The sequence below is a fragment of the Peromyscus eremicus genome, chromosome 6, assembly GCF_949786415.1.
Source record: "Peromyscus eremicus chromosome 6, PerEre_H2_v1, whole genome shotgun sequence".
NCBI classification, from domain to species: Eukaryota; Metazoa; Chordata; class Mammalia; order Rodentia; family Cricetidae; genus Peromyscus; species Peromyscus eremicus.
Genome location: NC_081421.1, coordinates 38,955,876 through 38,973,403, shown reverse-complemented (window position 1 = coordinate 38,973,403; position 17,528 = coordinate 38,955,876). Strand labels below are relative to the sequence as shown.

Genomic DNA, 17,528 nt, shown 5'->3' with positions numbered 1-17,528 from the left:
GAAGTCAGTGCTTAAGTTATAAAGACTGAGCATGTGGATGATGTTTTATGGATAACTTCATCATTAATATACACCTTTTATGAGATCTGATAATGTCAGTACATTTTTCATTAAATTTTTCTAAAGAATCTTTGTTATAAGTTTTGATTGTTCCAATATTTGCCCAGTTGGGAAGATTCTGCAGACTTTGTCTTCTAAATCAGTTTTAGTTTTAGAAAACTATTTCCATGTATCACACAGTCCACAGCTATGCAAGTAGTGGGAGACAAAAAAAAAACAGTTCAGGAGTGAGAGGAAAGGGGCTTTTCATGCGCTTTGACTCAAGAGCTGAATTTTACATTTCATCTTTTGTTCAAAAGCAAAATGATTTGCATTTAGTTTTGTCTTGAGAATAATGACTTTATTTTTTTGCATAACAATAGTGCATCTTCATTATTTTTTAAAATTCAAGCAATACAGGGAAGTACTAAGAAAAGAAAAAAAGAGTGAACTAAAATGACACACCCAGAAAGAACTACAGATTGATCTGTGTGTAGATTATGGCAGGTGGACAAATGTGTAGTTATTTTATGGCTTCAGGCATGGAAATAGATGCTCAATTAAAATATAAGATAATGAGTCGTATTGTATGGTTTCTTTCCCCAGAGCCATCTGTCAGATTTTAATCCTGATTCTCCCACTTGCTGTCTGAAAAGATGTCCTGGTTTTCTCATCTGAAGAATAGAGATAATAGTGTTCTCTATTATCAAAGGCATTTTTCTAGTATGTGGGTGTGTCCTCAGAAGCCAGAAAAGGGTGTCAGGTGGAAGTAGAAGTCATCCTTAATGTCTTTAACAAAGCAATGCTTGCTGCATATTCCTAGTCCTCAAATTATTATTTAATGTTACTCTTTAAGAGTCAAGAATAATAAATCAGGATTCTCATGTATTCTTAGAGTCTTCAAAATTATGATATTTTAAACATACTTTTAACCATCTGATGCATTGTCTATGAATCTCAAAGAGCAGCATTTCAGGAATTTGAAAACTTGTTTTTTTACTATATGTTATACTTCTAAATTGCATCATTGTTGGTGAATAAGCATATTTTGTTTTTAAATTAAAATTATTTAAATTAAAATAAGTAATATATTGTTTTATTATCAGAAAAAGGGAATTACAAATTAGCTATATATGCTATCATATAAGAACAAGTATGTAATAAATATACACATGCTTATATAGTCCCATATATGTAGGATTCCATGTGGTCTTTTACTGCTATGTAGTGCTCAATAAGTGTTTTTTTTAAGATTTATTTATTTATTACATATACAATGTTCTGTCTGCATGTATACTTGCAGGCCAGAACAGGGCACCAGATCTCATTATAGATAATTGTGAGTCATCATGTGGTTGCGGGGAATTGAACTCAGGACCTCTGGAAGAACACCCAGTGCTCTTAACCTCTGAGCCATCTCTCCAGTCCAAGTATTTCTTTTTTTAAAAAAAAATGATTTATTTATTTTATTTACACATGTTTTATCTGTATGTATATATGTATGTGTACTACATGTGTGCCTGATGACCACTAAGATACAAAGATATTTGATTTCTTTGAGTTTCTTATCCATTATCCATTTAGAAATATGTATATATAAGATTTATATCTTAATATTTAACTATGAGCAATTGTACATGCTAGTGTATTTTCAGTTTTTTTTTTGGGGGGGCACATATCCATTGTCAATATGAAAAAAAACACCAATGATTTTGCACATTTACCTTCTAGTTTATAATCTTATTTAGATCTATATTTAGTCTTGAGTTTTTTATGATGCCCAGGGATTTTCTCTATGAATTAATCATGTTACCTACAAATAGCTACAGTTTTATGTCTTCCTTTCTGATCATATCATTTTTGTTTCTCTTTCTTCACTTTAAGCTGTGCTAAAATTGTGCTGAACAGAACAGTAAGCACCTTTGTCCTTACCTTGCTCCAGCTCTTGGAAGAAGAGTGCCTTTCTCTATTGAATGCAGTGAGCTACACAGCTCTGATTGGTACTCTACCAAAGTGAGGAGAGTTTCTTTCATCCCTCCTTTCATATTGTTTAATCATAAATGAATATTTGATTTTGAAACCTGATTTTTTTTTCTGCATCAGTTAGTATGATCATTGTTTTAGTTAGGGTTTCTATAGTTGCAATGAAACATCATGACCAAAAGTCAAGTTGTGGAGAAAAGGGTTGATTTGACTTACACTTTCACATGGTAGTATATCACTGAAGGAAGTCAGGACAGGAACTCAAGGAGGGCTGGAACCTGGAGGCAGGAGCTGATGCAGAGGCCATGGAGAGGTACTACTTACCAGCTTGCTCCTTGTGGCTTGCTCCGCCTACTTTCTTATAGAACCCATGACCGTGCCCAGGGGTGGCACCACCCACAATGGGCTAAGCACTCCCCTATCCTGATCTTATGAAGGAATTTTCTAGGTTGAGGCTCCCTCTTCTCAGATGACTTTAGTTTGTGTCAATTTGAAATAAAACTAGCCAGCACAATCACAGAATTTTTCTGTCTTAGCTGTGGTGGATCACATTAATCAGTTTTTGAGTTCTAAACCAACCTGACATTTCTGTAGGAAATGTCACTTGGACATAATGTGTAATTATTTTATTGATGGCTGAATTCTACTTATGAATATTTGTTCAAGATATTTGTATCTGTATTTATGAGTGCTATCAATCTTTAAGGTTTTCTGATACTAGCAACATAATTTGGGTATTAGAGAAAATCAAGTCCTTGAAATAAAGTGTTCCCTTACTCTTTAGTTCCTTCAAGAAAGTGGATTTTTATTAGTTCAACTCTAAGCTGGTAGATTTCTCCAGTGAAATTATCTAGGCCTTAGGCTATTTCTACTTTGGTATTTTCAAATTATGGTTTCAAATGCTTTGGTAGTTTCAGTGAATTACAATCCCTGTTTGATTTTAGATGCACTGTGGTAATTTTCGTGCTTTCAGGGAGTCAGTACGTTTCATTTAAGTTGTTGAATTCAACTGTGTGATTTGTGTATCATGGCTCATCATCTTCCCAGCATCCGTGGTCATCGCCTCTTCCTTTCTGATGCAGGTCATCTGTATTTTCTCCCTTTCCTTTGTCAGTGCTCCTAGAGTTTGTCAATGTTATTGGTCTGTTAAAAACCAACATTCTTGAATTGGTTTTTCTCTATTGCTTTCATTTACATGATTTCTGTTATCTTATTTTCTCCTTCATTGCTGCTTTGACGTGTTTTGTTTTTGCTTTCCTAACATAAATCTTGGTAAAAGCTTAGACTCAAGATTGCTTCTGTATTCTAATACATGGATTTAGTGCTTTTAATTCCTCCCAGTGCAGCTTTAGCACAGATTCTGATATGCTGATTTATTTTAATTCAGCTCAATGTGCTTTTATTTCCCTCAACATTCTTCTTTGAGTCATGGACCATCTCATAGCGTTTACTTAGTTTTTAAGAGTTTGGAAATGTTCTTATTGTATTCTGGTTACCCTGATTCCACAGAGAGAACAATATTCTGTATAATTTTATTCTTTTTAATGTATTTCAGTTTCTTTTGAGTCACGTAACAAATTAAAGATAATCTCAGAAAGTACTAAAATGCATCCATATCCCATTAAGAAATGAAAACAAAGCCACTTCCTCTTGGATTAGTTTGACCAAGAGTGTGCCCATGTTTCAGTTTCTCTAATCTGCCTATGCCCTGATCGGTCTACAGTCCATGGTTACTGAGCTACCTGTGAGCTCTCTGTTGTGTAATTCTGTTCTGTCCTTGTGCCTGTCTCTGCATGTCTGAATCTGTGCCTATCCCTGTGTCTGCCCATGAGAAGGACTTTGCTCTGTTTTTATTTAATAACACAGAAAACATAGCATTGGAAAGGGATGAGGAATTCTTTACAGAAATCCTTAGTAGAGTTTTACAATGGAAGAAACTTTACTAATCCTGAAGGGTTTAAACTTTCCCACTTTTACAACTGAATTTAGGTTTCAGTTCTCTGAGAGGGACAAACAGGTGTCTCTCCCAACAAAGGGCCATTTATCAACAAATTACATTCAGGGACGAAGGGGAGGGCATGAACAAGGCCTGAGTCAGCCCTACAATGTCTTCAGGACAGTTCCTGCAACCCCCTTGAAACTTACTCAAGCATGTCCAAAGATAAAAACTCAGCCAATTAAAAGTATACTAACGTAACTGCTGCTTCCTTAACCAATTATGTTTGAGATGACCTAACCATGCCTGAAATTCCTCTAGCTGTGCTTAAAAGGAGCCTGCATACTCCTCTCAAGGGCATCGCCATTTTGTACAGGTGTTGACCCCGTATGCATGGCGGAATATTAATAAACACTCTTTGCTTTTATGTACTATTTGAGTCTGGGTTCTCCTTCACCATTTCTGGACCCTACAACCTCATCTGACTCAGAATAGCAAACAACCCTGCAAGCAGATGTTATTAAGCTATATCTATGTTGTTTGTAACACTTATGGTGGGTATTTGCTTTAAAATTGCTTCAACCTGTTGGCTGTTTCAGCTAATAATTACCGTAGCACATACATATATTATTCTGGGTCAGGGTCAAAGAGGAGTACATAATTTAAGATAAAAGCTATGCATTTATCTTAGGTTTAAAAGCTTGATTGTATGGGAAATCCAAGTCATGTTGGCTACATTGTTCTCTTAAAGGTAGGTTAAATTTAAACAGGCTGAGCACACAATAGGAGAGCCAGTTAAGTACATAGTCTTAAAAGATCTTAAGGAGTATTATCAATTTTGCTGGGAGGTCTACCAAAAGTTGTCTGGGGGGGAATTCAAAAAATATTTTCATAAAAAACTTATCACTATATTGTTCTATGACCTAGATATTATTTTCATACTAAACGCACTAACATTTGAAGAAAATATGTATTCTGCTATTGAACTTTCTTTAAATCTTCTACAGATTGATTAGATTCCATTGATTGATGATGTGCTTTCTTATTCTTGATGATTTCCAGCTTAGTTCTCAGTTGCTGATACAGTGTTGGCATCTCCAGTTGTATGGAGAACTTTTTCTTTCTGTGTTATCAGTCTTGCTTCACACATTGCACTGCTCTGTGGTTTGCTGTGTACATTTTGGGACTGCTATGTCTTCTTGGTGGATTGATTCTTTTGTCACCATGGAATACTCTTTCCTGTCACTGGAAGTTTTCTTCACTCCAAAGTCTATACTTGCTTTTCTCTTAAAGATTCATTATTTATAGGTATATGTCTGTTTCTACATGTGTGTATGTGTATCACATGAGTACAAGAGCTTTGGAGGCCAAAAGAGGACATTAGAAATCCCAGAACTAGAGTTACTGAGAGTTGTAAGCGACCACATAGATGCTGGGAACTGAATGTAGGTCCTCTACAAAAGCATTAAGCACTCTTAACCATGAAACCACCTCTCTAGCCCCAAAGCATATACTTTTCACTATTAATACAGCCACTCTTATTTTTCTTTATTTTTGCATGGTGTGTATTTTTTTATTCATCTGTTTCTATCTATTCATCCCATTATAGCTGATATTTCAAAAAGACATTGCATAAAATTACTTTTAATCCACTAGTCACTCTCTGGCTTTCTAACTGGTTTATTTAGTTCCTCCACACAGAATACTATGAAGGAATAGTCTCATATGGAGATAAAATGTAGAAGAACCATTAAACTACATCTTCCTAAGCTCCATTGCTCAAGTCTTGATAAGGGACACAGAGGATAGGAACCTCCAAAACATCTTGGACTCTACTCTCTCCATGTCCCTCAATGGCCAGTATACAGGAGGCACTTCCTATATGTGAAGCATCCTACCCATCACTTCCTGTGAACTAATTTGTGTAATGTTTGTGTTTTCAAATGGCAAGTCTAACGGGCAGAGAAGTAAAGATTACAGAGATTGCGACTCCACTGGGTTCGAAGTCAGGTGTGTATGACTGGGCAGCAGAACTTCAGTACAAGCATCCACAGAACTGCAAGTTTTGACTTGGAAGTGTCTCTCTATCCCTCAGTCCCTTGTCTGCCACTTCCTGCAAGAGCACTCAAGTTCAGGTCCTCTTTCCCTTGCACATACGATTTAAAAACAACTCCTGTTTGCTTTCCCTGGCACCTCACTCACCTTCTTTCGATCCACCTTCCACAGGCTTCTTGGGTATCTTCCTAGACCTAAGTAGCAAAGTGGAGAGGATCTGGAATCTGAACCGAGTTAAGAGAGCAATCCCACCTTCCTATGTCACCTGGGCAAGTTGATTGAGCTCCTCAGATCTTGATGTTAGTTATTTCACTATCTTCATGGTTATCCTAAATTAAATTTCACCCATAAGGAGCCAGGTACTGTGTCTGCACAGTAGATATTCTCCATATCTTCATTCTCTTCTCCTTCATAGTGGTAGAAATAAAATCAGAATTTCCTTCTTGCCTATAGGGCACAAAACTAAAAAGCTCACCTTGGTGTTCAGGGCTATCAGCCCTGAATGTAACCTCTGTCAGCTCAGTTTCTCCTGCTCACGACCCTGTGCTCTCACTGTTTGTTACACCCCTAGAACACATTCTCCTGTTTTATCCCTATTAAATAATTAATCCCTGTAAGCCCCATTTAAAAACCTTTGTGTTAAAGTTGCTTCTCTAAATACTCTGTTAGTTCCTAACATGAAGAAATCCTTTTTCCCTCTATGTTCCCCTAGAACACTGTAGATTATGTCCAAATTAGGAGAGTGAAATATTAGCTTAGTTTACCTCAGGGCTACAAGGAAATAGGCAGTCACATGTCCCACTATGCCTTGGAGCAGCAGAAGCTGAGAAGAAAGGGCGTGACATAGGTGATCTTGGACTTGGATTTGACTGTGATTTGCACTTACTTGTGTTACGTCCCACAGCTCAATTACATTATCTATAAGTTTTAGATAATTAGGGCCTTCATTTTATCAGATTAACACAAATATTAAGTGTGAAGCTGAAAGTACCCACCAGGAAATGTGGCTTGAGCTCAGCAGGATCAGTAAGTATTTGTCATAGTGAACATCAGTCTTCATGGTTAGACTTTCACCAGTGAAAAGGCCTTGGATAAGGTGATGGCTCAGTGGTTAAAAATTCTTGCTGTGCAAGCCTGAAACCTGAGTGTGGAAACCCAGAACCCACATAGAAAGCTGTACACAATGGCATTTGTCATCCCCAGTGTTCTGAGGCATGATTCCTGTGGCCAGCCAATGTAGCCAAAATGGTGAGGCTTCAATCCTGTCTCAAAAAAAAAAAAAAAAAAAAAAGGAAAAGTGATTGAGAAAGGTCCACCCACCTCTGGCCTGCACATGTACACACATAGGCAAATGAACCTGCCTATTACACACACACACACACACACACACACACACACACACACACATCAAATTAAAAGAAAAAGAAATGGCATAAGGCACAGGCTGGAGGTTCAGACTTTGCCACACATTTTTTCACATAAAAGTCTTTTATGAAAGGTCTTCTTTTCCTAATTTTTTCTTGTTTTGGTCAGTTCTTGTGTGTCATCATACTTCGGTTCACTAATTATACAAAAAGGACATGATGGGACAAAGGATTTGAGGAGCTGAATATGTGAAAATCTGTAACCTTTATGATGACTGAATTTTCCAAAAACAAATTTTAAAGGTTTTAATTTCCTCGTGATTTTCTTTTTTTCTTTGGTTTTTGCTTCCTTCCTGGTCTGTCTATTCCATCTTTCCCAACTGCTCTAAGTCTTGCTCGACTTACACTCCTCAATGTATATACTGTTAAAGGCCAAAAGTCACTGAAAGGTCATCAGAATGAGATTTTTAAAAAAATTATTAAATTTGCCAGTCACTTTGAATATTCATGGGGTAACGATACATTCCAGCCTCCAATTCAGAGACTGTGGCCTTGGGTAAAGTGTTGAGCCTTCCTGCTGAAATATGCCTTGCTTAAGCTGAATAATTCAGACAAGCAACAGAAAGTTCACCTTGTTAGGATAATCACCTAGAGACACTCTTTTTATATTATAATCTCACCCCGAATTCACCTAGCAGCTTACTGTGCAAAAATAAAAGGCATTCACTATACCCAAGGTCATCAAGTTTGAATCAATTATCACGGAAGATTATTTGTGCTAATGTGTTTACATGGCAGGCTCTCTTCTCCTGAAGTATTTGTGAGGTTCAGAAATGCTTTTCGTTTCTAAATTCAACAAAACAAAACAAAACAAAAAAAAAAAAACCTCCCAGCCACCCACACTCCCAAGTATACTGCAGTAATGGGCTATCATTATTCCCAGGCAAATGCTAATTCGTTAACTTTAAAATGGAAAGAAAGCACAGACTATGAAATGAATAGTCCCAGGTTATTTCAATAGATTACTCTGATCATGCAATACAGTTGATGTCTAATTAAGTCCCATACATTTTAGTTTTATCAAAGAAAATGCTGAGAAGATCTTCCCATGCATTTACAACTGCCACCACTTACACAACACCGTCAAAACACAAAAATACATACTGGAAAATCATACTATTTTGCTTTTAAAATGTAAGTATCCCACATTTCGTTATTGCTGCTGCTAGTCTGTAGCTGTTTTGAGCCAGGGTCTTGCTTTGTTACCCAGACTGGCCTCATAGTCACGACCTTCCTTCCTCTACTTCTGAGTGCTGAGATTACAGATCTGTCACCAGGCCCAGCTACCCCACTTATTTTGAAGTGGCATCTTCACCAGATACTGTACCTGGTTTCCTGACTGTCCATGAACGTTAGGATGAATTACTATAGCTTTAATGTTTGGAAATTTACCACACTAGCATGTTTCCCTATTGTCTTGCTTACCCACAAGCGTACGAAACGTTCACATTACGAAGGATAATTTCATTTGGATTTTCATTTTAAAGATATATAAATCAATAAATATAAGAAAATGATTGGATTGATAATACAACCTCCCCAAAGAAAATATTACCTTTCTTGTCTTCTGTTGGTCTTTACTGTTTTTTATTATAGCAGTGTTGTCTTATTAGGTTTCACAACAGAGCTCACAGCAAACCTTCTTTACTTTAAAGGGTGTTTTAAAGGATTTATATGTCTGAACGTTTGGCTTGATGTATATCTGTGCTCCATGTACATGCCTGGTGCCCATCCGTGGAGACCAGAAGATGCCATCAGATCAGGTCCCCTGGAACTGGAGTTATAGATAGTTGTGGGCCACTATGCAGATGTTGGGAACCAAACCTGGGTCCTCTGTAAGAACAGCAAGTGCTCTTAACCACTGAGTCATTTCTCCAGACTCTAGAATGGGAGCTTTTAAAAACATGTTTTGATTGGCAACAGCTACCAGGTTCTTAGTTTTACTTAGATTTATCCACCTTACTGGAGTCTGTCGTTAGTTCTCTCTTAATTTTTTTTCTCTAGAATTTCTAGGTGGGAAACACTTGCACCCATCAGCTGCTTGTTCTTATTTCTTCTTGCTTAGTGCTTATACTTCTTATTTGTTTCTCTGGATCACCACCTAGCTAAGACCTTTAGAGCAGTGCTGAATCATCGATGCCAGAGATTCCCACCATCTTTGAAGATGTAGTCCTCCTTTGGGAAGGTTCTGGAGTCTCTCTTTCCCTTGCTTTCCCTAGGCTAAGTGCCCTTTCCCCATGAAAGCCCTGAGTTGCTGTACTTGCTTTGGAGACTGAGCAGCTCTGTGGTTTGTGGGCTCTTTAAGTTTGGGAACATCTTTGCTCTACTGTTGGGGACCAGCCAGCCTACTCTTCACTCATATTCGTGACTCAGTTAGTTCTTGTTCTCTATTCTGTCAATAGCGGTAGAAAATTCCTGTGATTTTATCGAATCTGTCGGTTCCTCTTTTGTATCTCTTTCAATATCAAAGTTCTTTGTTCAAGATTCAATTTTCTTTAGCTTGGAACGGTTTTTTCTAACTTAAACAATACACAAATCCTTTCTAAAGAGAACAAATAATTATATCAATGATGTCAGATTTTTTATGATTTTACTTAAAGGAGTACAAATAAAGTACAGCAAACTCGAAGTTGACTTACACCTGTAAACCTAGCCCAAGGGAGGCATGGGCAGGAAGGTATGCTGCCAAGGTAAGCTTGATTTTAAACCATATCTATAAAATATACGCAAAATATACCACCTTAGTTATCTTTAAATGATGTCTGCTCATCAATATTCATATACTTAATATGTGGTAATTCTAGTTATTTTTTACTTTTGGAGAAATTGTTCTGTTTTCCATGGCACCTGCATTGTTTTACTTTCACACAAAGAATAGGTTTCCATTTTTAATGCATCCTCGTCAATAATGTGCTTTCTGTTCTTTCATAGTAGCCCCCAATGAGTATCAAGTGGAATCTCATTGGAGTTTTGATTTGTGGTCCTGTATGAGTGATGTTGAGCATCTTGCCATGTATATTCTGGTCACCTGTGCATCTTTTTTTTTTTTTTTTTTTTTTTTTTGGAGAAATCCTATCCAGGTTCTTTGCACATTACTCAGGTTGGTTTTTGCTCTTATCTCTGCTTTTGCTCCTATAGCTCTTGAATATAGACTACCCATTAAAATGGGCATGTTGGAAAAATTATTTTAATAACAGAGTACTTAGTCTGTTATTTCAGAAAAAAAAATCAGTCTTCATATTTAGTCAGACTCTAGCAATATGTAATTCTCAAATGCTAGTTTGAATGAGCTATCCTCTGCTAACTCAGTAACAAGTGTTCATTTGGTGGTGACATTCATGTGGGGAAGCTTTAGACATCTGCAGTATGTGGACCTGTCAGAGCAAATGAAGAAAAGCTCCCAATCTCGTTCACTTTAAACATTTTTGAAGATTTATTTTTATTTCCTGCGGATGAGTGTTTTCATGCATGTATGCATATATACCAAATGTATCACTGGTGCCTGTGAAGGCCAGAAGAAAGTGTTAGGGCCCCTGGAACTGCAGTTACAGGAATTTTTGAACCTCCACGTGCTAGGAACCAAACCCGGGTCCTCTTCGAGAGCAGCAAGTGTTCTTTATCTCTTTAACTTTTATATACTGATTTTGGAGGTTGGGTGGCATGCACTTACGGCATGGCTTGTGTATGAAAGTCAGAGGATAACTTAAGGAGGACTATGTTTTTTCCTTCCACTACTTTGGTTCCAGGGACCAAACACAGGTCACCAGGCCTGCTTGGCTAATGCCTTTACCTGCTGAGCCATTAGTCCCTCATCTGCTTTATATGAACTGCTATCAGTGGTAGCATTTTTGCATATGAAGACATAGTTCACTGTCTCTTTAGATAGGCAAGTCTATACCAATTTTATCTGTTTGTTAACTCAATTTTCTCATGACTTTTTTTGTTTTATGTTTGTATACTACACAGCATTTTGTTTGTACATGTAAAATGTCAAAGAACAAAACCTTAGAACTGATTTATCAAAATAATAAGGTAGACCATTTTTCTTATAATAAATCATAATGTAAGGGAATTCAGCTTTCAGGTGAGCTACTTCTTAGAATACAGAAGGAAGAAAGAAAGCCATGTTTACAACTCACATTATGAGACAACATTCAGAATGTTTTTTGTGTGTGTGCTTCTGGGTATGCCTATGTGTCTGCATCCGTGTGCTTGTGAGGGTACACTCACACATGCAGGTGTGTGTGGAGGCCAGAGATTAACCTCAAGATGTCTTCCTCAATTGCTGTCCATGTTTATTGCTTGAGACAGGGTCTTTCACTTAGGCTCACCATTTTGGTTCAATTCCAGTGAGCCCCAGGAATCCTCCTGTCTCTGTCCCCCCAAAGCTGAGGTAACAGATGCATGTTACCACATACAGCTTTTTACTTGAGTACTGGGAGGTCAGAAGTCAATTTTTCATACTTACACAACAAACTTTACCACTGAACCATCTCCCTAGCCCTGAGTCAGGTTTCCTGACTGTGTAATGCTTTAGGCAATTTTGTAGTAAAAATGTCTTTGATAAGAAAAACATTTTTTTCAGGTTAGGGAGATTTTCAGATGAACTTTAATTTTTTATTTATTTACTTATTATTTTTTAAACATAATTCTTTATTGATTCTTTGGAAATTTTACACCATGCACCCCAATACCACTCACCTCCCAGTCCCTCCATATCTTCCTCTCACCCCTGCAACATCCCCACAGAGAACTCCCCTCCCCAAAATCAATTAAAAACAAAACAAAACACACACAAAATCACCTCCCTTCTCTGTCTTTCCAATACCTCTTCAGTCATCCTAACAGCATTGGGTGCTTCAGAGTGTCAACCTTTTTGTCCAATCAGCCCCACCCACAAAATGTTCACTGCATTGGTCTGGTTCAGGTCCTCTGGCACACCATCATCACTGGACTCTCACCGAAACTCCTCTCAGACATCCGGTTAGTGCCTCAAGTTATGGAGATCCTGTGGTTAACGTTCTGCAGGACCAGTCCCTTCATGCTCTCCAGCAGGTCATAGATGTGGTACATGTTAGCCCACATGTATGGGGTCTGTGTGGTAGCTGAGTTGATGGGTCCTGGCCACTGGAACCACAGGTTGTGGCCTAGACCCTGGGCATCCATGTGGCCTTTGGTGTCACCATGGGCCACAGACATCAATACATACCCTGGCTATGGTAAGACCACAGACCTAGACTTAGTCCTCAGCAGCAGCCTGGGCCTGGATGTCACCATGGATTGGCATCACCCCACAGCAGTGTGGCCCTAAGAAACCAATGTGGTCCCAGGTGATGGACCAGACCCCTGGCACACTGCCCTTGATGGCACCAGGAGCCATGGATATCAATGCAGACCCTGACTGAGATATGGCCATGGACCAAGACATGACCTTCAGCAGCAGCAGCAGCCCTGGCCTAGACGACACCTTGGCTCCAGGTGTCAGTGCAGACCACCCAGACCAGTGTTGCCACGGAGGCAGCACAGTCCTTGGGCACCAACATGGCCACAGGTTATGGCCTAGATCCTGGGCATCTGGGTTTTTGGTGGCATCACGGGCCACAGATATCAACATAGAACCTGACTGTGGGAGGACCACAGACTCAGACATGCCCTCAGCAGCAGCCTGGGGTCAGATGTCACCATGGTCCCAGGTGGCAGCTCAGGTCACTCAGGTCGGCATTTCCCCCAGCTGCAGGATAGCCCTAGGGCCCCAACTAAACTCCAGATGGGGGTCCCAACCTGGGCATCCACAAGACCCCCAATGATAACAGGCACCATGGACATCAACACACACCCTGGCTATAGTAGGGCCATAGACCTGGACATGGCCTTTGGCAGCAGCTTGGGCTTGTCAGCACCATGGTTACTGGTGGCAGTATAGTCCACCCAGATTGTCATGGCCCAGGCCATGGCACAACCCTTAGTTGCCACCATGGCCACAGTTGGTGACCCAGAACCCGGGCATCAATGTGGACAGGATGAATGTTTAACTCATGATTTTCCAAGATAAAAAAAATTGCAAGGCTTGATAACAAGGATGATAGCACTAATGCTGATGTCACTGCAAAGAGTAGATGCAGCTTAGTTTTGGTGTGATACAACAAACTTTCTTTGTTATCATCTGGAAAACAATGTGTATATGAAAAACTAATCTGGTTTAATCTAATGCTATTTTACATTAGAAATAAGAAAGCATTTTAAATATATAAATATGTTCTTAATTTTTAAGACTAATCTGAAATGCCATCCCTATATAAACTATTCCCATCAGAAGTAGTTACTCCTTGAACCCTAGAGCACTTGGTTCTTATGTCAATTACAACAGTTAGAGTGAAATATTCATTTCTTCACTCCGTTCTAGCTTAAACACTTTAAAGATCTTGGACTGAAGAGAGGAGAGCTGTACTCTCAATGTCAGCTTGATTCTTGTACAGAGTGTACATTTACCAAAATGTTTACTGAATAGGTAGATAAATAAAAGCTGTTTTCCCTTTGCCGAATATTAAAACAACTTTCTAATAGACCCAAAGTGTGCCCTACTTCCTTTTCTGCTTTGACCAATAGCATACATGTAGAGTTGAGGAAGTTCTTCGCCTCCATAGATAGCTAAACTCTATAGTGCAACTTTTCAAGATCCTTTGCCCACTAGAGTTCAGATCCCTGAAGTTAGCATCCCAGGTCCCCTTATGCAGAAACAGAATTCAAGATCTCTCCAAAAGGAGTAACTTAGATGTATCTCACATAGCCCAGGCTTTATTTTTCATGATCCTTAAATTCAAGGAAAAATGGAGTATTAAACAACTCCAATGTCAGGGGCTTTGGGGTCTACCACTTACTGAACTACCGGCAACTAACAGATGTGGAAGAGGCATTATATACAGTTATGTACCCACTGAATGAATAGTTCCAAACCCACAGTCACACAGATGGCCCTCAACTCTGCAGGACACAAAACAAAAGTCATGAATATGGGAAAGAGATTTGTGCAGAATAAAAGAGACTAGCAAAGTTGAGAAGGAACAAAGAGAGAGGGGAAAGTCACAAAATGCATTATACGTATGTATGAAATTGTTAAAGAACAAAATGTATTAATTAAAAATAAACTAAAAATCAGAACACACTTCCCATAAAGTTTATGGTTCATTCTCACTAAAAATTCTCTAACTATGGGCTAAAGAGTTAGTTAGTTCTCTGTAAGAACGCTTGCTGTTATTACAGAGGAGTAGAGTACAGTTCCTAGCACCCACAAAGCTCACACCAGGTGTAATACTAGTTCTAGAGGATCTGACACCTCTTCTGGCCTCTTCAGATACCAGACATTCATATGGTGTACATACTCACATGCAAGCAAACACTCACAAGATCAAAAAATGATTATTAGAAAAACACTGAAAAATACTAAGCTATTTGAAATATTTTGCTGAAATTTGAAGAGAATCTATATCATTCTCCAAGAGTGGGAATTCAGTCCTGGGCTCCCTCTACTTATTCTCATTGGGACCAGATGCCTAATGTCCAGGCCTCATTTCCTCATAACAATTTTCCTGGAAATGAAAATTTCCCTTGGATGTGGGACTTTCAATGCTATAACTGAGATGAGCTCAGGAAAACTAGGAAGTTTGATCATCTTGAACTAGTAAAGCACATATAGGCAAACCCAATAATCCAGCAAGTTAACTCAAGACTTCTTTCAGTCATAGGTGAATGTATAAAAGTATCTGTCAATTAACCCTTTCTGTAACTAGAGTTTTCCTGCCTTGCCCACAGTCAGGACAAATCTCTGATACCCGTCAGTCCCACAGCCGCTCAGACCCAACCAAGTAAACACAGAGACTTATATTGCTTACAAACTGTATGGCCATGGCAGGCTTCTTGCTAACTGTTCTTATAGCTTAAATTAATCCATTTCCATAAATCTATACCTTGCCACGTGGCTTGTGGCTTACCAGCATCTTCACATGCTGCTTGTCATGGCGGTGGCTGGCAGTGACTCCTCCCACCTTCCTGTTCTCTCAATTCTCCTCTCTGCTAGTCCCACCTATACTTCCTGCCTGGTCACTGGCCAATCAGTGTTTTATTTATTGACTAATCAGAGCATTTGACATACAGACCATCCCATAGCACTTCCCCTTTTCTTTTTTTTTTTTTAAAAAAGGAAGGTTTTAATTTTTACACATCTCCAAAGCCAGCTTGGTATATTTGGGAATTTGGGCGAAGCTTCTCTTACTACTTCCTGCTAGAAGGGGGCACTGTATCTTATGGGGAGAAAAAGAAAATTTTAGGATTATGGAGTAGTCCATGAGGGTGTATCGTCTGAGACAGTTGCCTTGAAATGGTTCTAGATGTTGGATCATCTGGGCCATAGTGTCATCGGAGACCTTTCAGAGGGTCTTGGCTGGTCAAACCTGATGTATCTTAATCTGGAACAAATCCATAGCCTCTGAATTTCTGTGGAAACAAAAGTAAAGCCTCCTTTCCAAAGCAACATATCCTTACATCTAAATTTTGAAGTCAAGGTACCTTTAAAATACACATTTTGGCATAACTCAACAGCTTTTGCAATCAAATGTTTTTCTTCAGTTACGAATATCAAAGAGAACATAATCCAGATTCTTTGTGTGGTAGCCATCTTTACGTGGATTATTTTTTATATTATCTTGAGCCTATTGCTTTAAACTGCAGCATTCTAAGCCTGAAAGGGCGCTGGCACTGTGGCTGCTGGCTCCACCCACTTCAGCTTCCCAACATGGCAGTGGTACATTTTCCGACAGCTCTGGGAGCCATCAACTCTCAGAAATAGTGGGTCTATGCTTCTATCAAAGCAGTGGTGCAGCCCAGAAACCTCTTTTTTTGTTTTGTACTGGCAAAGGCTAAATCCACAATGCAGCTTAATGTGCCACTTGCAGAGGCCTCATTCCCACCAAACTGCAGGTCGAGCGCACATGCCAGGAACCCGCCATAGTAGCTCAAACACACAGGCTGCCGCTAGCTTGAAAGAGACAGCTAGGAACTGTTTTTAGCTCAGTTTTAGAATCTTTTTTCTCAGGTTTAGGTGGAAACTATTGCCAACACATTGGGTGCCATTTGTAACTGGTGATATTTTATTTGTACTGAAATGTGATTTTATTTGTATGTTAATAAATAAAGTTGCCTAGGGGTCAGAGCTAATAGCAAGCCATAGCAGAGCTGGGCGTTCGTGGCGCACGCCTTTAATCCCAACCCTTGGTAGGCAGAGCTAGGTAGATCTCTGTGTGGTCAAGGATACAGCCAGCATTGGAGACACACGCCTTTAATCTCAATACCAACCATATTAGACCTGGAGGTCTGTACAGACAGGCAGTGACAAGGCAGTCATGTGGTTGGGTTTACAACCAATGAGAAGGCAGAACAGAAAGTCTATATAAAGACAAACACTCAGGAAGTAGGTCTCTTGGCTGAAGAGGCTAGCTGCAGCAGATGGGTAAGGCTCTTAGCTCTGATCTCTTGGCTTTCTTCTTTGCATTGGTTCTGTGTTTCTTATTTAGTAAGACGGTTGGTTACATCTACACCCCTCCTCCTATTTTTTATGGACTAGAACATGTTTTAATTAGAGCAATGCATTTCAAACTTTATCATACAGTAGATTCAACACAGGCCTTATTAAGTGAGTTTTCCCTTGGTTAGCTCCAGGGTAGAGTTACAAGGTTCCAGATAATGCTGATGTGATCTGTTGCAGAGAACTCTGAGTATTTATATATCCTTTCATCACTAACATGTAAGCAGAAAAGGGGTCAGTAGAAAGTATGAAAGTGCAATAAAGATTATAGACTTTTATGAGAATCAGTTTTATTTTCTTTTTTATTTCTTAAGTATCTCTCAATGCTGTTTCATAAAAAGAGGTTTAAACTTTGGGGAGGCTATTTCCAGAGCCATGGAGTTCTCTATAATTGGGTTTATCTTAATGACTGTCTTCTTGATGGAAAAGTAAACTAACTGGTGACATTTGGTTCCTCTTAGGAACTAACAGCTGAAATATCCTCTACACTTAATTTGCATCATAGCTTTGCAAA

The 17,528-nt window shown here is 38.9% G+C and overlaps 1 protein-coding gene across 2 annotated transcripts in view; it reads left to right on the top strand.

Moving 5' to 3' along the window:
• Gpr149 (G protein-coupled receptor 149) overlaps nucleotides 1-17,528 on the top strand; it is a 65,843-nt gene that overhangs the window by 46,823 nt on the left and 1,492 nt on the right. Inside the window, exon 4 of one of the 2 annotated variants that reach the window (XM_059264710.1) lies at nucleotides 12,414-12,424. The exons of the other annotated variant lie outside the window; for it this stretch is intronic. Within the exon in view, the coding sequence (XP_059120693.1) occupies nucleotides 12,414-12,424 (11 nt within the window). The remainder of the gene's footprint in view (nucleotides 1-12,413; nucleotides 12,425-17,528) is intronic. 2 annotated transcript variants of the gene reach the window in all.